Source organism: Pyxicephalus adspersus, chromosome 12 (genome assembly GCF_032062135.1).
Source record: "Pyxicephalus adspersus chromosome 12, UCB_Pads_2.0, whole genome shotgun sequence".
Lineage (NCBI taxonomy): Eukaryota > Metazoa > Chordata > Amphibia > Anura > Pyxicephalidae > Pyxicephalus > Pyxicephalus adspersus.
Genome location: NC_092869.1, coordinates 28629703 through 28651716, shown reverse-complemented (window position 1 = coordinate 28651716; position 22014 = coordinate 28629703). Strand labels below are relative to the sequence as shown.

At 38.2% G+C, this 22014-nt stretch overlaps 1 protein-coding gene across 1 annotated transcript in view; it reads left to right on the top strand.

Moving 5' to 3' along the window:
* TYRO3 (TYRO3 protein tyrosine kinase) overlaps positions 1–22014 on the top strand; it is a 107937-nt gene that overhangs the window by 14255 nt on the left and 71668 nt on the right. Inside the window, exons 2-4 of the mRNA XM_072427858.1 lie at positions 18304–18499; positions 20022–20122; positions 20224–20397. Coding sequence (XP_072283959.1) covers positions 18304–18499; positions 20022–20122; positions 20224–20397 — 471 coding nt within the window. The remainder of the gene's footprint in view (positions 1–18303; positions 18500–20021; positions 20123–20223; positions 20398–22014) is intronic.

The following is a 22014-nucleotide window of genomic DNA, read 5'->3' as shown; positions in this document are numbered from 1 at the left end:
CAGTCCACCCACAGTACAAATTCATGAGCTTCCTGCTCATTTAAATAGAGGTGGCTGGGATCCTGGTCCTATTTCTATAATATCCTAATGAGTTACTTCTCTGCTTGAACCGATGGCAGGGGCCCAAATGAAAGCTGAAACTGAAACACTTGGCATGATGTCTTACTTTGTGCTCCCACATACACTAGCATTGTTCAGGAAAAACTGTTTAATGTGTAACTGATAAAAAATGTCCTAGACCAAGAGCATTCTTTATAGCATTTGGTTGTTCTATATATCCTTTTATTGTAGACTGTTGCTATTGATCTACACACGCTACCCATTGCACACTAGTTATTGGGGGGAAAAACAACATTGTTGTAGACCAGTTCTTGGTCAAATGTGGAATTGATGTACCTAAGAAGAGAACACAGCATTTTGGCAAGCAAGGCTGTCTATTTTTTAGTTTTAAAAGCCCCTCAAAGATAAAAACCAAATAAGCATAATGGGGTCCTTATTTAATAGATGTTCTGTATTAATTACCTGTAGTAACAAACTTCCCTGGAGTGTGGTCTCCAGAAAGATCTTACACTTTGTATACCATTTATCAAGGCTTTACTTGCTGTAGACAGTTCCTTTTGAAAGTTCCTGCACTTGGTAAACCATGAAGTCTCTAGAACCCTTTGCTAATCAGACAATTTTTAGTAAGGCTTTTCTAATTTTAGGCTACGTTCAGACCAGCCATGAGGTTGCAGTACAGTTACCGATTCTTTATGCCAGTGAACCGCTGCCTCTGAGGAGACGCTACATGTTGTTTCTCCCTGCTTCAGCCCCATAAAAAATGGAATGGGGGAGCAGTGAGCGTTACAGTACCACTCACTGCCTCCAGCTGTCCAATCTTTAGGACCCAGTGCTGCAGTATGAGTGACCGAGAAGCTGGCAAGGTGTCAACAGCCCAGAGTCTCACTAGGTCGGAACCAGCTCTAAGAAACATTTTACCATTTGGCTTTAGAAAGATTGTGTGCCTTGTAAACCATAGTACATCATGGAAGGTCTCTTTCTTTGTAAACCTTTTTGAACCTCCAGACAGACCCTACTCCTGGTAAAACTACAGAAACTTCTGGATATGCCCTGCTTTTTTTTTTTAATTCATGGAACCACCAGGAAGATCCATCTCGTAACTCGGGGAACCTCTGGGGATTTCCTGCTTTTTCTTATCCATTGAACCATCAGGAAGATCAATCTCGTAAACCTGGGGATGTCCTGCTTTTTCTTATCCATTGAACCATCCGGAAGATCCATTTGGTAAACCCGGGAACCTCTGGGGATGTCCTGCTTTTTCTAATTCATTGAACCACCAGCAAGATCTATCTCGTAAACAAGGGAAACTCTGGGGATTTCATGCTTTTTCTAATTCATTGTACCATCAGGAAGATCCATCTCCTAAACCGGGGAACCTCTGGGGATGTCCTGCTTTTTCTTATTCCTTGAAACATCATGGAGGTCCATCTCGTAAACCGGGGAACCTCTGGGTATGTCCTTCTTTATCTAATTCATTGAACCATCAGGGAGGTCCTACTTACAAACCAGGGAACCTTTTAGAAAAGCTCTGCTTATTGTAAGCCATAGACCCATTATGAAGGCTTTGTTCTTTTAAAAGCAGTTTGCCAAGCATAGAAGCAATAGTAAGTCGAAGGCCTTTTTTTTATTTTTTTTTTTTCAACATTCTTTCCCCAGCAATACAGTAGAATTGACAGCTGAGAGCTTTTCTTGCCCATCAGCATTAGGCCCGATTACATGCAACCACCACAACCCTAAATTAGTGCAGAAAAGTTTCTTTCAGGTAGCATAATACAGTTTTGTAGGTACACCTTAATTTCCAAGAATACAAGAATTGAGATATTTTTAAGAAATTGAGTCATCAAGGTTTTGCTGCATGAGCTTCTGCAGTTTATACAATTGCTAAGAGTATTTTGTCCTAGATTCACCTTTTTTTATAAGGTCACTGTATGGAAAACAATTCCTAGTAGATTTCCTGCAGTGACAATTGATGTTCTTTGAAAAAATGTTCAATTCAAGGTGATCGCTGTAAACTTGTTCTTAGCCTTGCAATTATCTAGTTCCCACACCTGGGCTAAACCTGATGTTTGACATGGTATTCATATTTGTTAGGTGCTTGAGTACAAGAACTTTTTCTTTTGTCAATAGCTATTTGACTATGCATCTATCTGTATTGCATTGAATTCCAGCAATATTGGGTTATTCGGTCTGAATCGATCCCTGATCCATTTGCCTTGCGTGACCGACCCCCCTCCTCTTCACAAAAGCAGCCCTTGCTAACAAATTATACTAGCTATACAAATTATAAAAAAGTTAGTGTAAACTAAATACAAATCATGCCCCTATTCCAATAAATGTTCCTGTTTATAGTTTAAACAAAGCATTTTTTGTCCATACCCATATTAAGCTGTAGAGACATCATTCTTGATTTATTAGACACTAAATATCAGTCCTTTATAACCGTTTCTTATAAGATATAGTGTTAATATCACAATTAAGTGGCAGTAGTCCTTTTACTTCCATTGCATGCAAAGCAGGGTGTAGGGTGGGGATGTAACCAGTCTTGGATGATATCAATACCTCTCCTTACACCCATAGAAGGTGATTGGCCATAGTATAGAGGATTTATAGGCAAAGTTATTAAACTTGTGTCAAGGATGGATTCATGGTAAAATGTTATGCACAGTAACCCAAAGCAGGCAATCGGCAATCATCTTTAATTAAAAGCAGTTGGAAGAATTTAAGGTCATACCAAAGTTGTTCCTTTGGGTCAATGCACATTTTGCCCTTTGCGTTTTCTTGTTAAAAAAGGCCAGATGGAACATTACATGCCAGTTTAAACTCTCCTTTCTATATCTGCAAGACTAATGTAAGTAAAATAGATAGGCGGAAGGAGAATGGGCACTAGGGAATAACTGAGCAGTTGTTAGAGGTCTAGTTAATGAGCTTGGAATGGCTGGTAAGGAAATGCATAATATCTTTGCAATGATATATGGGGCTCTAACATTTTCTTTCTATTTAAACATTTACATAAAAATCATTTTGGGATCCTGTAGATGTGTTCTGACCAGAGTATTTGTCAGTATTTTGTATGGTGAGATGGATCGGCATTAGTCTCGGTGTCTTCTGGCAAAGGGTTGACTGTTGTACTGTAAGCTAGCACTTGTGGTTCCAGGTAGCTAGAGAGCCATAAAGGTAGTGTAGTGTTTGAGAATAACTCAGGGATAAAATGGTAATAACATGGGAATGTCATATTAAACCACAGGTCTTGTATTTACCACTTACCAACTTCATCAACACAATAACAAACACCCACAATTGAACAGTGCCGTCCTCTCCTGAGTATTGGAAGACCTCTAATTGTACATGTTTCCTGATAGCATTTAACAGGATCATTGGCAAAAAAACTGTTTTACACTGTTATTGGTTAAACATTTAATAAAGGTAGATTGAAACAACTCTGCATGTTTATGTGCTGTTGAAAACATTTTCCTGGCTGCTTTATCAGAAGTTATTAACATTACGAGTTCAGTTGTCCCTTTTCAGAGGAGATTATTTATTTAATTTCTCATCAGGTAGACTTCCCTTAAAGACTCGATCCTTTGCATAATTTGCTAGGTCTTCCACACACAGGGACCTCACTAATCCCCAGAAATGTTTTTTTCGTCATATCCCGACCTCTGATAGATGCCCTATAACATACTGGAGGTCTTACCTACCCCCATCCCATCATGATTTGTTGAATAGGCTGTCTGATGTTTGTTTCATGGAATATTTGCCCATCCTAATGACAAAATTGGAGGATATATGGGCACCATACCCTTGGACCACAATACATACAAGGTCTTTGTGGCCTCTCCCAGTGACAAACCCCCAAAATTAGCTATACTAATTATATTACTATCTCTCTTCTTCTTTGTTCTTTTTACCTTTGCTGTCTCCCTTCTCTTTTTATACTAATATAAATGCAAGGGACCGCTATTTATTATCCTCATATCACTCACGTAAAAATGCTTAGCCTGGTAATGTCACATACCGGTTGTAAGCCTATTGGGATGAGTTGCTTATTTTTTATGGTTTTTATGCCTGTGCTATTTCAGTGTACTAGATTTACTTTTTATAATTTCTACAGTGGGGTTAGGTAAAATCATTGGATATAGTTAACAGAATTAAGTTCTAACCTTTCATGGGAGAATTATGTAATTTGTCATTGCTGACTTCCAGAATATTGATTTCTTGCTACTAATGTTTTCTTTTCAATATCTTGTGTCCCTGATTTGAAAAAGTATAGTGATAAGAAATTCTAAAACTTATTTACAGTATGCCTGTTCTAGATTTGTCTCTGCAAAGTAATGAAATCAGACACGGATTAGCAACTGGTGTTCTTTGGAGGAAATTGGTAATGGCAACACTAATTCTCATCTTGTGACAAATATATTGGCAATACGTTGTCATCAAGAAAAAATGCAGGTGAAGCAAAAATCAATCATTTGAAATACTTTGTTTTTTTTGCGTACATCATTTATTTTGTATTCACCTGCAGTGTGCATTTCAACTTTCTAGAAAATGTATACTATAAAAGAGGCTATTCATTCAACTCCTTTATTTCTTGTAATGTCACAGCAAATTTCTATTCTGAAAGTGTCTTCATTACGTTCTGTGCTGGCATCTTTTATGTAGCTTCCTACATAGGGGTCCCTTTAAAGTAGATTTCTCATGGATACATAGCTTACCTTCATTTCTACACCCTCTTGGGTAAATGTTTTGAACCACGGACTAGGTGCAAGTAATAGCGAATGACTTCTTACTTCATTATTACTTTCCTGATCTGTATACCAACAAGTTAGAAAGTTCTGGTAACTGGACAGAATTGTGGGAAAACCCCCATGTTTACTTAATCTCGAAAGATAAACATATACCCTTCAAATTTCTATATGGAGCTGATTTCACAGCTCGTAAGCTCCAACAACTTTAGCATCTCCTCTCCTTCTGGCAAAATGGAGATCACAAAGGCACATTATTTTCTATAATTATTGGATTTCTCCAAGGGTTTCTGGCTGGACATTGTGTGATTGGCCTACTAAACTTCCTTTGCATTTCTTGCCTACTAGGGCTGGTTGGCTTTTTGCCTCACATAAACACTGGCTCCTGTATTGACCTTCTGTATTTCCATGCCAAGAAGCATTAGCAGTGAAGTGGAAACGGCAAATCCCCCGCTCCATTACTATCAGAATTTCATTTTTATACCAATTTGCATATTAAAACAGAGGCTGTGCCTTCAAGTTCAAATGGCAAGCTGGCCAGACACTCCGTCCTTGGAGAAAGAAGTGTGCTTGCTCTGAGCTATCATGCCCAGTGTTACAAATAGATCTACATCTCTTCTTTAGAACTAAATGACTTATTGACATATCTCACCCTTATTTTATAGTTCTCCTATACTTCACTTTAAGCTAATTAATGGGTATTAAATCTAATATGCCCATGGTTTTGGTTGGATTATTATATCTGATTATTTGGGGATCACTGTTTTAAAGTTTTTATCTTTAGTTCCTTAGTCTCCTTAACAAAACCTTTGAGAAGGAGTGTAGGGGTTTTGTTTGCTTTCCAATATTATAAACTTTCAAATAATAGATGTCAATTAAAAGTTCTAAAGTGAGGTTTAGTATAAGAAACCAAGCATAAGGTTTGGTTTTATAGGGGTAGGCCAGGAATTTAGATTAAGTTAAGTAGTGGCATTGCCTGTATTCTATGATAGAATTTACCTTAATTTAAGGAATGACCTCGGATAATGTTTTGGCTAAATCATGGTGTTTAGAATGGAGCAAACAGAAAAAGATGATAGAATCTCAGTCTCGATCTCATAATGCGCTTTGTACAGATGCTGCCTGTCAGTTGACAGCTTGATACCGGAGAAAAAAGCTTGTGCATACTAATTGGCCTATTCTTGGCTTTGATATTGGCACGGAACCTGAGAACAAATGCCGATCATAAAGACACCATCAAGACCCTGACACTGTGTGTAAATGGTAATGTGACAAACGTAATTGCAGCGTCCGGGAGATAGACACATTCATATTAATGGGCCCGGTCTCTCAAGGGTCCCTCTTAAGGACAGCCACGAGAACAAATGATCTCCAGCATAAGATCTTTTATTTATAAGGTGCCAATGTATTCCATCCTTGGGGACAGTATTAATATTAATAAAACATTCTGATTTATATGGAAGCTTGATGATGTACAAGGATACAGACAAAAGACTTGCTTTTGGGGTGATCTGATTAATCTACTTGGTGCTTTTCCTGGGTTCAGTCGACGTCCTCTAGTCTCCTCTGACCTGTAATAAACAGACAGTGAAGGGAACAATTACTATCATTGATCTCCAGCTTTGAGGCTGAGTATTGAAGAATATCAATATTTCAAAAACTCTCTGGAGCTATTTTAGGTACCATATTCCCAAGAGTCCGATGTATTGTAGCAGAAAGTATACAGATACACTCACAATCAATATACCAAGCAGTATGTTCTTGCGAACCCTTTATATTCCTCCCACCACAGTCATAATTTTGGTTTTGATTTTTTTTGATGATCTCCTTAATTATATATTCATATTTATTTTCTATTTTTAAAAATGTATTGAGGAACAAACAGGATACCTATGCTTTAAGGATAAACTGCATGTTTGCCTTCCATGAATGAAGAATACTTCTCTGAAATCGATAATTAAACTGGATTGTATTTTCCCCTCACCTGAACCTGTAAATTGTCTTTGTTAGTTAAAGTAAAAGGATTGCTGCACTGGAAGATAATAAATTCTTCTTGCCTTTACTATTCTCCTCCGTGATCTGTCCCTAGATCACCCAACATTCTTGCATAGCTTTAGTCTTTATGAAAATTGAAAGCAATGCACTATAGGGAATGCTGTATTTCTGGTCAGAGTCTGAGATGTTGCCCCCATGCTACAATCATTGGGTATTTCTTTAGATGAAGGCTCCATTTAGCTTCTCTTCTTTAGAAAACCTGTTAATTTGCCTAGTCTGGTCAAAGTACAGATTAACTTCACATGTCTGTAAAGGAGAGATATGTATTTAATAGGAGCAGTTGCTTTGTGATAAGGCTTTCCCATTTCCAAGGCCAATGTTCCTTCGTAGTTTTAGAGCCACCATTCTTCTTCTCTGTCTTCCTGGGAGCTTGTCAAGCAGGGCGTGCTTCAAGATCCAACAGTCCACTTTAATTAGGGCTTATGTTGGCAAGAAACGGAGTGCATATATGTTGGTCTAATACAATAATGTGAATATAAAGAACAGATATCCTGTTCAGTGCATCTGCTTTGAACTCTGTGCATACATATGGACTGAACAGCTCCTCTGGTTCTTATATCTGCAATGTTGTATTGGTTCAGCATATTTTAATGTACTTCATTCCTTGCTAATATAAGCCTGGACAAAAGAGGACTTTTAAGCCTTTAAATTAGTTGTCCGTTATTTATTTTTGTTTCCCGCCCTGGTATTTAAAGACCTGGATTCAAGCTATAGAGACTTCCTTGTTGTCCAAATAAATATAGAGCACTGCGTCTCGTATTTAAAATTCATTGCAGTCCAGTGCTCCATGCCAGCACACAACAGGTGCAACTACCTGCTCTCCGGAAATGTGACCAAGGTTTGCAGAGATGTGGCAAACGGGGAATTACGGTTTTGTCAAAGTGTCCGACTATAAATTCCTGCACAAGTTTTGGACAGTGTGAGAACAGAAAATGTAAAAGTTATATGTGTGTGTGTGTATATGTGACTATAAATATAAAGCAATCTGTACTGTAGGTTTGGGGTCCCATCACAACTGCTTTTTAGGCACGCATATTAAATGTCCTGTATGACTAAACCCGAAAAGAACTTGAAAATTATAAGTGTGCTCTGGCCAAAACAACATTGACACGTCACGCAGTACCACTTGCTTGCCTGATGCCTCTGGAGGGATTAACTGATGTCACTTACTGGAAATCTCCTTATAATACTCTGGGTTGTGGCATAACATGACTCACTCAAATATTTCATTTAGATCATGGTTGGATTAAGATGTAGAGATACTCGTACTGTACTGGCCGCCTTTTCAGCAATAATAGTGTTTCATTTATCTCATAGTTGTGAGCATTGCATCCAGCTGTCCACAGCTGCTAGGTGACTGGTGTAAAATTTCGCTGCTCACAGATTACTAATTACCAGTGGGCAATCCAATTGTTTCACTAGATACTGCTCAGAAACATTTGGAAACAATTACTGTAACTGTGTATTAAATCATTTGTCTTAATGGGAAGTAAAGAAACCCGAAACCTCAAGAGTCCAAAGACATGCTAATCACATAAACAGAGTAATTGAATTTTCAAAGCCCTGCATTAATAGTCATAATAATTGTATAATCTTTTTATATACAAATAATATTGCATTCTCTAATTAACTTTAAAGACAAAGTACCGTGTCATTCAGTGACTATATAGTGTTAGTAGTTATTATGTTTATGTATATATTGGTGCCATAAGACACACAAGAGCTTTAACCTGGTAAAAAATAAAAAGATCTGCTCAATGCTGCCCACCGCCCCGCACCCCTGGAGACTTGGAGGAACCTGTTAAGCACCGAGCAATGTTGGTGGGGACTACTGTAAGTACCATCACAGCAAAATTTTATAATTTCGCTAAACCAGACCCACATTGAGGGAAATCTTGGATATGCTGCGTGCCACATCACACAACTCCTCTAGCTCCCAGGAGTTCTGCGTATCTGTTTCCCAAGCTTTCATGTAAGGGAGTTTAGAGGAGGGGGCCTACAGGATTGAGTATAAAATGGATATCTGGCCAATGGAATCGGCTAATGACTTGCATGAGTTTTCAAATGAGGTCTTGGTATAGGGTTGTATAAATGACCGAATTTGGAAAGTATTTCATAAGGCAGTGGTCGCATACTTTTTGGAGCTCACGAACCACTAATTTCACAGACTCCCGACCGCGCATGCGTGGGGAGCCACGTGTCAGTTTAAGGAGAAGACACTTTCCCTAGAACCGGCCCACTCTCCCATCGCAGGTCTGAGACCACCACCCTGGGCCTGTGATGCATACAGGAGACATGGTCTGTGGCCTGGCCGATGCATCCCCCCAGCGGGCTCCTTCTGCACCGGCCATAGCCGCAGACCAGCGGTTGGCGACCGCTGCTATAAGGGGTAATTCTTTCGATTGCACTTATATTTCTAAACTTAGAATTGACTCCACTTTAAGGAAGCCTTTATTTAGCCACCAGCTATCTCTGCATAATTTTTAATGTAATTATTGTACATGGAAGTCATCTTTAAAGGCCTAATACATATAGAGCTGTGCTTCCTGCAGAGTTAATTAAGAAATTGTAGAAATTATGAGCAGACAGGCTTTTTATTGCATCAGAGACATGCCACCGGTATGTCTTATTGTAGTAAAATAAACATAACTCCCTGTTCACAATCATCTGTTCTCTGTGAACATTCTTGGCATACCTTGATGACTAAACTCCCGGGCACATGTGTAGAAGTTATGTCATCCCAGCCTAGCCAATCAAGATAACCAAAGATTCTGAACCCAGAAAAAGACAAGGTACAGACTGGATTGGCTCCTCTGAAGGAGCTAGACGATGTGAATTTAGTTTTGCTTGAAAGCCTTTATCACATCCGAAACATTTGTTTCCATTGCATTATTAAGGTCTCTAAGTGCTTTTTAATGCCAATGTGTGTAATTTAAATTGAGAGTAAACTGTGTTATGCACATGTAAAATTCCCAGTGCATTTGTGTTGATTTGCATTGTATCAATTTGTGGCATGTGCCTGGAATCGGCAATTTCTAAAGCTTGCAAAGCTCCTCGGTCTACAAAAGCAAAACAGTGAAAATGTATTGGTGTGGACAAGGCTTTACAGTGATCCACAATGACTTTGCTTTACAGCTCCTTCTCGAAATGCAACCCTGAGAGTTGGCAAAGACCCTGAAATAAAATGGTTGATATTTTATCATAACAGATATGAAGTACAGATGCAGAGATTCTCAAACTTCTCTTTTTAAAACCATCACAAAGGATGTGTAAAAACAAGTATGTAAAAATGACAAACTTTAATTCAATACTTTTTGAAGGAAAATCTCAAACAGTAAAATAATAGCTGTGGTATTAGCGAAATTGAGAGGGCTTTATCAATTTCATCATATTGTCATCTTTAATTGATCTCTTCCCATCATATACTTGCCTTTCTAGGTTTGGGTTCTTTGGCTTCTTCAATCACAGCTGCCATGAGCACAGTAAAGATAAGTTGGAGCTATCAATCACCTGGGGTTGTAGCTTACACAGGTCTGTGGACTACCCATCTGACAACACTGACTATCTCAGAAATCTTTAAATTATGTCTGAGAAGGCTTTATTTTTACAGGTCATGGCTAGAAGTAATCACATTCAACTGGTCCTGTTTTATAATGCTAGATATATTGTAGCTTGCTCAAGCCACTGTTTCAGTTCTAAAGAGAGTTAGGAACATACCCTAGCAGGTCCACACTAGTAGACATCTAATCTAACCACCATGGAATGGGTTGAGGCAAATGGTAATTGTCCGAGAGCAAAACGGGATATGCCAAAGTTTTTGAACCACCTTTTGCTAGGTATATATGCCCATCCTTGTTGTTAGGAAGTTTGCATAAGATTTAGTTCTTTTACATGCTCCGCAGTTCTAGCCGGTGCGCCCCTCCAAACGGGGTCCTTCTCCTGACCCGCGGCCCACCTGTCAGATGGCACTAGTGGGCCACGGCCTGTGGGTCCATAAGATCTTCAGAAGCTCCCAGGAATCCCAAAACCAAGGGTTATGCTGTATGAAAACTGCACTATTTCCTGGTCAGCATTTGAAGTGAAATGCTTCCACCTTCTTATTGGCTTGTAGGTCAGTCACAATCATGGGTCAACAAGAATCCTAACTTTACCTATGTTGGCAACTTCAAATTATGCTTTCTTGATCCTTCTATATCTGATAAAGTCTTGGGCTATACCAGATACCTCTGGGTATTGTTGACCATGTGACCTTTTCTTCTTATTCTTTCAGAGCAGTTCACATCATCCAAGCTGCCATTGACCATCATGTGAGGATGCATAGGTAATGGTAGTAAACTTTGGTACCACAAGCCTTACAACTCGGGGCTCCAGCAGTTGAACAGGGCCATAGATCAGGCGTACGAGGTTCTAATGTAATGTAGGTGTAACTTTGCTAGGAAAACATTTTATCACTGTTGAATAGATGTGTTAAATTTGTTAGCTTTAGGAAGGTGCCAATTCATATTTAAATGGTGTAAAGGTATTTAAAAGCTGTTAAGAAAATAATAGAAACTTCTATTCTTTTTAGATTTTATTGTTTCTGTGTCCCTCTTATCAAGATTTCTAGTCGCATCCTGTTCCTAGTTGGAAAAAAGTTGAACCATACAGTGCCTGAGCAGCACTATAGCAGATGAATTCCTGCATAGCAGTCTGGCTCATGTGTTTGAACAATATACTCTACATATTCTAATTATCTCTCAAATGGTATAGCAGCCTTTATAAATCATTATGCAGCCAGACAGATGGGGCCTTTGATGAATGTTTTCTTTGTGTATCTGCCTTCTCTCCTTTATTCATTTTTTTGTCTTCCTCTCAAGGGCACATTTATTCTACCACAGATATTCAGGTATGGGATCTGTTATTGGAACTGTCTTTTGTTGGTGGGGCTTTTTCTACCCCCGCATTGGAAAATTCTGTACAACAGCTTGAAGACCAGCTTCGCTGCCATTTTAATTGCAGACATGCTCAGATTTCTTATGATAGTAAACCTGGTCAAAGATTAACAGTTCAGTCCCTTAGAATGGTGCCTGGGAAATAAATGTCTGTCTTCTGAAGTCTGATGACCTGCTGCCAGTTGTTGCAAGGATTTGTCTTTTGATTAAGAAGTAAAGAGGAAAAAGTCAGCAAAATCACAGATTTTCTTCCAGTGTGATAACATTTCTGTGAACAATGAGGTTTTCTGAAGGCTGAATGTTCTTTTTACGGTCCTTCCAAAGGTAACTGTGAATTCCATAATTCTAACCTGGGGACCTAGTCATTGACCTGTTCCAACTGTTTATGGACACCTTTAAAGCACAACCTCACTTTTTTAGTGAAGTTTTTTATTAATTTCCCCATTCCCTAAGTGTAGCCCACATGGGGGTATTGCCATACTTTTCTTCATCTCCGATTAGTAAGGTGTGTGGCATTGACAGTACCTTTTACCTGGAACCACCCGAGCTGAATAATTTGCTTCTGGATTGGGTGTACAAAAAGATCCTATAGGTCAGGTCCAGGAACAATCGGCCAAATCGTGTCGTTTTGGGTTCCAGATGTGCTCCTGCAGCGTTGGCAACACCTTGATAGCTGTTCTTCAAATAAAGGGAGAGCCAACCGGGGTTTAAATCTATCATCAACAAGAGAGTAAAACCCTAGCAGGACCTTTGCCCCATCAGGTTACGGATGGCTTACCTACCACTTTGTTGACATTTGTATATTCTTGCCCTCCCCTAAGCTTCAATGTATCTGCTAAGCTGTGAAGATGATGTTTCTGAACAATGCTGTTTGCACTTGTGAAGGATTCCCTATCGCATAAACAAACACGATAAAACGGTAAACATATTCAGTGCCACTTCACCCAGTAAAGGGCAACATAGCACATTAACAAATGAATGTGTTGAAAGGAAGAGGGGATCTTGGATGGTAAAAGTGTCAATTAGATAAAACTGAGAGGACGCTCCTCGTTATCCAGGAGAGCTTAATAAGGTGGCCAGATGTAGTCAATGTTTGTGATTATGCTCTGAATAGTAATAAGTTAATTAAAGAGAAGATGCAGAAGAGGTGCTATATTTGCTGGGTCTCGCTGCTTTTATGGCAGTAAGGGATTAGGAACATTGGTTTACATTGTGTAAATAAATATATTTATCTTATCTGTGGGAAATCTCTACAAGGTGCATTTGGAAAAATCTAATACCAAGTATAACTCGCCCATAGGCATACTACAACTGTGGGAAAGTCTAGGAGAACAATGCGCGTAAAAGTGTACAGTCTGGTCCAAAACTGAACAGGAAAATTGTTAGCTTAATCATTTTTAGTGAATATTGTGCATCTGTGGGCAAAAATAAAAACAAAATCCAGAGGTTACAGAGAATCATGATGGGCCTGGGTTATTCAGCAAACCTGGAATAGATTTGGTCAGTGATTGAAAACATTCGCCAAATAACTTTATGAAATCTATTCCAGATTGACTGGTTCATTCATGATCATTTATCTTCTCCAGTCCTGGCGAGCCCTTTATGTTCTATCACTTTACCTTTTTCTACATAAACATGTCTGGTTTCCCTGCCATAAATTCATTTGTCCAGTCACCAGCTCTGATATAACAAAGTATCCAAAGTGACAACGGTAATACCCGATCAGAAAAAAGCAGCGATCAGCTCTCCATCATGTTTTATGTGCTGGAACCAGAAATCATGGCGGGTGAAGATTTTTTATTATCTAGCAGATATCACAGGGTATTGTAAAAGAAATTAGGCGCAGAGATTCCTGGTTAAATTTTTCCGATGGAGATAAGATTTTTCAAATGTAATAATGTCAGTTGGACATTCGGAAGCAATGTTGCAGAAGGTTTATATCTACTTAAATTGCATAGTGATCATTTACTCGATGGATTTTTTTTCCTTTCTTTCATAGGTTAAATCTTTAGTAGTTGTCGTTTATGATTTCATAATGCTCGAGCTATAGTGAAATGTGACTACATGCTACTTATGCAGGTTGTACGATCAAGTGCCGTTTGTTCTATTACTTTGGCAATTGATTCCAGTTGTTAAATAAAAGTATACTTGTATTTGCTACCTCTTTGTAAAGTACACTAATGGCAAGTAAAATTGATTTGGGGTTCAGAGACCTCATGAAATCCTAGATCTTACCCAACTTGATGACACACGGGCTTGACTATCATTGTGAGGTGGAGAAAACTTCATATTGCCCATTACCAGATCCTTTCCAGAATGTCTTTTGTGATGAGATATGCAGATCAGCAAGATACAAAATTGTGCAGTACCACAATGCAGAAAGCAAAGCTTTTATATGTAATAATAAGGTCAGGCCAATCTTTAATGCATATTTAATTATATGCCATACAAAGGAACAAGCTTTCTGAAAAATTACCAAACTTTTATAAGGTTCACATCAAGCTGATCAATTTAGCACAATCCAAGAAAATAAAATAAAATGCTGTCTTTTAAATTTTCTTGACATAATATTGACTTAATATATTTATTATGTGTGTGTATCATAATTTTTTTTTATTATAGACTTAGTTTCAGAACATGGTTGTTTGTGGATACTGTGCAGCTTTTTTCAGGCAACCTTTAGACTGATTAATCAGGTAAAAGAGTAAATGATCTTTTGGATTGCAATTTCTTGGCAATTTTCTGGTGTTTAACCTAGACATTTTTTCAAGCTGAGAGGGAAGACATTGTAGGTGGGTGGCAGCCCCTGTATTGTGACCCAAGTCTTCAGTAACTACCCAAAAACAGCCAGGTGGTTACTGAAAAGTGCTGGGTGGTGTACCCAGCTAAAAGGGGCTGGGGAGAACAGTGATTTCCTTTTTTCTCTGTGGGAAAAGGACTGACCCAAATATCTTCTGTACATGTAGCCATAAACCATTTTCTTAACTTTTGAAAAGATTTTCATAAAATGATTGTGTTTAAAATGATGCATCTATGGTCTACCATCATCTATTTGTGTGACCCTTTTGAACGAGACATAGATTAGTTTAATGAGAAAGATGGACAATGATCAATCTCCTTGTCCTTGGATGAAAAAGAGATTGTGAATGATGTTTAAATTAGAAAGAGATTTTCCGAAATGATCAATATTTTCTGAGAAAATTAGCCAGCTTTTAAAGAATTTATCACTTTGCTATTAAATCCTGCTTGACATGGTTGTTACAGATAACATTGCACAGTGTATGAACCTCAACTGCTTCATGTAACAAGTGCAAATCACCCCATATATATATTTATCTTCCACTTCTATCTCCTGTTATGGGATGGGACAAGATAGTGCAGGAAGAATGGAATGTAGGGCTATTATCAAAGTAAATGTTGCTTTGACCTGCGCCAGTAAAGCATATATTTATTTATTAAAATATCAACTTCATGGAAATTCTTGCTTGGTCTGAAGCTCTATCATTTAATCGATTAATTGTGAATGAGACATTTAGTTCTTTTATTCCAGTAATCAGGATGTTGATGGCCTTCATATATGAATGCAAATATAATGAACCAAACAAGAAAAAAGTTGATTATGCTATTTTTTGTGTTTGGCAGTTACAAGAAACCAGTTGAACTTGTAAACCTGATAAAGTATTGCTGGGGGCAAGCTTTTCTTGATTTTATGTTGTACGAAAAGCAAGAGACTAAACATTTAAGGGTTACCTCAGCTTGTACTGTGTTTTATAACACCAGAGAGAGCATCTAAGGTTTGAAGGGATTAATGTGACTGAATGATGGTCACATGGTGCATTCGGCAACACTTTATTTTTCCAAAGCAGGGGTCGGCAAACTTTTTGGACTACTAGGCCATTTCAGGAGGTCAGAAGGCACACTAGGCCAGAAGAAACAAGGTGTCTAAGGAAAGGTTTTTTCCAACCATGACTGAAAACAAGCAGCCTCAGTCTTTCGCTCATCTGCGGTGTAGTCTCTGTACATGTGCGTGTTCCTGGAATCGAAATGCCCTTTGAGATTCGACTTCGACTTTGAGATTAACTAGAGAGGGGTGAGGCCAGACTGGAATACTGGCTAGGCCGTATCCGGCCTAAAGGCTAAAGTTTGCCTACCTTCTAAAGCAATGAAAAAAAGTCATGCTCGGCATTTTGATTTGATGGTCTGCAATGGACATTCTCAACCTTTTTAGTATAGAGAGAGCTTGAAATAACGTCCAGGTCTTTAAGGAACCCCTGGGAAAATAAGGTCACCTTACACATAGCCAAAAAGATCATTGGTAATGATCATCATAGGTCCAAACTGCTTATACATCAATAAACCCTTGGCACCTCTGAAGGAACCCTGGTTGATATAACTGCTCCACAACAAAACTATAAAAGGTTTAACATGAACTGCTCAATCTATCTTCTTAAAAACACACTAGTGGGTTAATTTTCATCCATTGGCTTTACTGTGTGTGATTGTACAATTTTTGGTAGGGACATTTAGGAGATTGGCTTGTAATGACTTGGTGCCGAAATGACTAAAAGTGAATATTTATTATTTAATGATTAACAGAACATTTAAAGCATCATACTTGTCCCATCCTAACTGCAGTTCTATTGCTAAAATTTGCAAGAATATTTGCTCTGCTTGCTAATCTTTAGTCATTGCCATAATTGCAGATTTTCCACTGTAGCATGTTGGCTGTCGAGATACTGCTGTCGCCACATAATTTATATGGTTTATCCTATTCCAAGGCGATTTACAAAGTCTCCAACTACATTTTTAGATTGTCTGGGATCTAAAAGCAAACCAATGCTTTACAAATTTGCTGTTGGGCTACTTTGTCCTCAAAGCAAACAAGCAAACAGTATAATTCTAATGAGAACAGTAACTATGTACATATCTTTATGGCTGCATAATTTCATGCATACTGCAGAACATATTTCCTATAATCGTAAAGGTTACTTCAATGGTAATTCTGAAGATTTACCACCTAAATATTTTCCAACGCTAATTGGATTTTTTTTAATGTCATCGTTGAAATCATCCATTTAGTGCTGTACTGTAGAGAGGAACTAGGATAATACGTATCGGAATATGATCTCAAACTGTAAATGGTTGACATCGGCCCAAGACAATCTTCTTTTATTTATATCTGTGCCATGAGTTTGTTTTTATTTTATTACATCTTGGTTTGTTTTGGTTATGCTTCCATGAGTTTTCTATCAATCTGCATTGGTGCCATGAGTATTGTTGCTTGAAAGGGATCTGATGGATATAACTGGCCAAAAATATGCAATGACTAACCAAATACCCTGTATCGCATTTACTTACCTATTAGTGAGAACAGAGCGGAAGGAGGGATGTTCTAATCAGATTAATGATTCTCTATACTGAATTTTATAGTCATGATTTCAGAGGAGCTTATGCTTCCATTGCGGCTGGTAAGGTGCCAGCTGCCCAAAGTGGCACTGGAACACTTATATCTGCTACAGGTCCGAACCTTTCCTAATTGTCCTTGTATTCCTTTATCCAAAACCGAATTATTGATTGGAATCAGACTCGCTAAACTTTTAATTGCTAAAGTTTTGAAACCTTAACATGTTTTTTGCACAAAGGTTTTCATTTTCAGTTCTGTAAAGTGTGAATCTGGTCAGAATAATCTGCTTTTATGTGAATATAATGCTGTATTGTTGTTAAGGTTCTCTTGCAATGAACCCAGACAGCACAAAGTACACAGCGGAGCTTGTTGTACAAGAATTAGACCAAATGTCTGTTGGGAATGCAAACTTGCAGCTTAACCACACACAACTATCAATTTCTGATCAGTAAACCTACAGACTTCTTAACGCGGGTTGTGAACTCAGTCCTACTTTCTGCTGTAGTTGGATAAAGATAAAAAAATATAGTTGCTAGAGGAAAATGGAAAATCTACCTATTGCCAGTAGTAAATCTACTGTTTTACATTGTTTAGATGCAATGAAATGTAATGAATTGCTAACTAACCACTGGTGGTCAGTTGCTATTTACTTTCTACGTGAATAAACCTCTCTATGATGGCCCATGTTAAAAGTTTTGCCCTGTCACCATAGAAAATAATAATGTGCGTATATGTATATATTTATTATGGTATATTTTTATATTATATTATAGATTTAAAAATCTTTTACTTTACCACCTGTTCTGTTGTGAGTGGAACATTTTCAGTAAATACAAAAATACAAAGTTCTTTCAATGTCGTATTATTCCTAATTAAGCAATCGTACCCTTTCAACCTCTTCTTGCTAGGAACTAGACTTAATTCCTTTTGGTCATGAATCTGACCATTGAGGGTAGATTTGATATGGATTGGTGGCAGATGGGGTAAAGAACACATTAATACACAAGACCTTTCTTTATGGCCATCGTTGGACAGCTCATGACTTTGCACTGCTGGCCTTGGTGAAAAGAACTAATCTGAGTTTTTTTTTCTTCCCTTCTTTCTCATTTAGGGAGAACAATTGGATTACGGTTTACAGGTCATGGATACAATCTAACGGTGCCTCAAGGTCATGAAGCCAAACTGAACTGCAGCTTGCTTGGCATGGAGGAGCCAGAAATCCAGTGGATGAAGGATGGCGTTCCAGTGCAGAGTGCTGACCAGATGTACATTCCAGAAGATGAAGATCATTGGATCAGCTTCCTCAGGTGCTATATCTTGTCCGGGCTGGGCTGCGGTTAATAATGTTTGTTGTATTAATAGGCATGCAGAGACCTCAGCAACTTTACCATATATAGATGTCCACACCAAGATCGGTATGCCGCTGCCCCAAGTTGGCATGCCCAGTATATTTTTCTTTCCCCAGAATAGAAAGTCATGTATCAAAACCAAAGTTATACTACATTATTTTATAAATATGTATGATGGACCTGTGTGGAATTGTTTAAATAGTTGTAAGTGATTTCCTGTCCTGGGTATATTTGCTTATTGCTAACCCATTGGTGCCCTTAGTGACCATATTGGTACCATTGTTCATTGGGAGGCATTAATGGAGCAAAGTATCTACACAAAAGGACGTAAATCTATATAACAGTTTATTTGTAATCCTTGCATCTGAATTCTTGTGCAGCCAACTGAAACAGATTTGTGCGTTCTGCGACAAACTTATTACGGAGGTACCTTTTCATTCTAAACAGACTGATAATTAAGAAGTAGCAGAGTCAGGTTTAATTTGCTCCTCACTTTCGGGAATTTATGACCCAAGCTGTAACCTTGCAATGAATCTGCCACACGATCTGCCTTATTACTCTTGTTTAACATTGCTTTGCTGTGCAATAGAATTGATGGATGTTGCCCAAAGACTATAAAAAGGGAGCATTTACAAATCTGCAAATAAAATACCATCAAAATAGAACAGCAAGCAAGTAAAATATAAAGCAATGGCAAACAGTATTTTTGGATAAATCAGATTATAATATATTTGTCTGTATGTTTTTTTTTTTTTTTTTTAAGCATGAAGAGTTTTTGAAAAACCTGAAAGTACTTTGTTGGGTTTCCTGATTAACACGTTATGTCTAACTTCTGTTAATCAACACATCCCACTTATCATACTGTTACTATAAAGATTTCTTGTGCTTTCAGTCATTTAGCTGATTATTTGTTTTATATTTGTAGTATAAGCAGACGTTTACAGTTTCACAATTTAAAAAACCTTTAGGGCAGCGGTATTTGCAGGCGGTTTTACCACTTGAAACTATTTTCATGAAAAAGGTTAAGATTCAAACGAACAGGTCTGTTTTCTTTTGTTCAGGTGCTTGAAGGCAGCTTTTCTGTGCATTTTTCAGGTTCTACATGCCACACCCAGGGCAGTCTGCCACCCCTGCGGCCACCATAGACTTGAACTTGCTTATCACCAGTTGTTTACAAGACTCTTTTTTTTTTTTTATTTTTTTTTTTATTTATTTATTTTTTTAGTGGTTTGGATTCGGATGCCTGCACTAGCCGTTATTGCCTGTTAACGCCCCCGGATGCCTAATATTTCCCAAAAGCCACCTGGGGGTGGTAAATGTCCTAAATCATGCTGTCTGCTAGTGTGATCATGCTCTCGATGTCAACTACTTTGCCATGGTTTAATGAGAAATAAAATAGGCATTTTTATATTATTAGTAACCTTGGCTGTTGTAACACATTCTGCAAATGCTAACTCCTTCCTTTTTTTTTTTATTGCAGTTTGAAAAATGTTGAGCGCCCAGATGCTGGGAAATACTGGTGTGAGGCTGAAGATAGGGGAATGAAAGCTGTGTCGGAGAACATCTGGATCATGGTGGAAGGTAGGTCCCAGCACTGCCATCATGTACCTGCAGCATTTGTACATTTCTCCAGGACTATATATTTATCTTTCTTTTCTCATCTTATATATATTTGACTTTAGGTGTCCCATATTTCACCATGGAGCCAAAGGATCTGGCTGTTTTACCCAACACTCCATTCAACATCACATGTGCAGCTGTTGGACCACCTGAGCCGCTTACCATTTTGTGGTTGGTGGGAGGGTCCACCACTGTGAAGAATCCAGACAGTTCACCGTCAGTCCTGTTTATGCCAGGTAAGATCTGTGTTCAGCTGGAATGTTGGGGGATTTGTCATTTTTTTTTTAAGTCATAACTTATAAACACAACCGGGAAAGAATACATACATACCATTGATTGTCTTTAAAAAGTGACTGTCCGCAAAACAAAGGAAATGTAAATGCTTACTTGCAATCCATGATTTTTTTCATTTTCTACGTGACTTTTAAAATTTCTAGCTAATTGGACCTTCGGGGGGGGGTTAATCAACAGAAGGACCACAGATTCCTTTCCTGGCATATCTGTAGCCCTTTCCTCTTCTTTGTCTGATTTATATCAGTGCTGGTTCAGTTCCGTGGCTGCTTCCCTCCCTATATAACCTTTTATGTTACTGCCAGTGGAAGAGCAATGGGGAATCCTTGGTATGCCCTAAATTAAACAAGGTAAGTCCTGAGAGCAATCAGGCTTATATATAGAAACAAATAGAAGTTGTAATACATGTATCATGGCCCAAATATGCTTGCATGCTGCACTACTTTTTATTTCCTCTCATTTCTAAATTCAGCCTATGGGTCTTGGCAATCAGGCATGTGGAACAGTCCATAGAAAAGACAGTAGCTTTCAGACTTTATTTCCCAGCTTACCTACATTGCAGTAGACTCTATGACCCTGATTTATTAAAGTTCTCCAAGGCTGAGGAAGATACACCTTTATCCCTCCTATTGTGTGATACTTCCCCCACCTCCTAGATTGTAAGCTCTTTTGGGCAGGGTCCTCTCCTCCTGTGTCACTGTCTGTATTTCTGTCATTTGCAACCCCCTATTTAATGTACAGGGCTGCATAATATGTTGACGCTACATAAATCCTGATTAATAATAGCAAATAATAACAATATAATCCGTGAACCTGGGAGCTGCAGCAAATCTACAAAGTGTTTGGTCCAGGTTTGAAAACATTTGCAAAGAAATAGCAAATGACTTTTAAGAAATCCATTACAGGTTTGCAGGATCACCCAGGTTCACTGATGAAAGTGTATCTTCCCCAGCCTTGGAGAGATTTAATAAATCAGGCCCAATATGTCAACATGATGTGAGTAGACAACAGTGAATAGTTGTGAGACCAGAGTCTGTTAACTGGAACTAACATGCACAAGAATATTAAGTTTGTATGATTAGTTGCACAGCTGAAACTGTTGTGTCACAAAGTCTGCTGACATCACATTCAAGATGGTAGCATCCTGCAGCAGTCTCAGGGCTGTGGATGTCTACACAACATGCATACAATAGATTTAATGCATCCTTATGGGAAGGTTATTCTAAAAATAATCTGGCAATAGGGTTTCCTTTTAAGATCTGCAACTTTAGAAAAAAAGTATTTTATTGGTATAAAGCTAATGATTGTTTCCTTACATTGTGCTCAACAGTGATCCAGATTAGTCAGAGACTTCTTGTGTAATGTATCACTTGACAGGGTGAGTAAGGCTTAGACACAGGTTAAACTGGTTGGTCTTTACTCTGCTTAATCTGTACAAATTGCTTCTGAAATATTCCATGATGTCATCAATTCAGAATAAACGTGTGTGTTCGTTTGTGTATGTGATTATATATATATATATATGTGTGTGTGTGTGTGTGTATATGTATATATATGTGTAT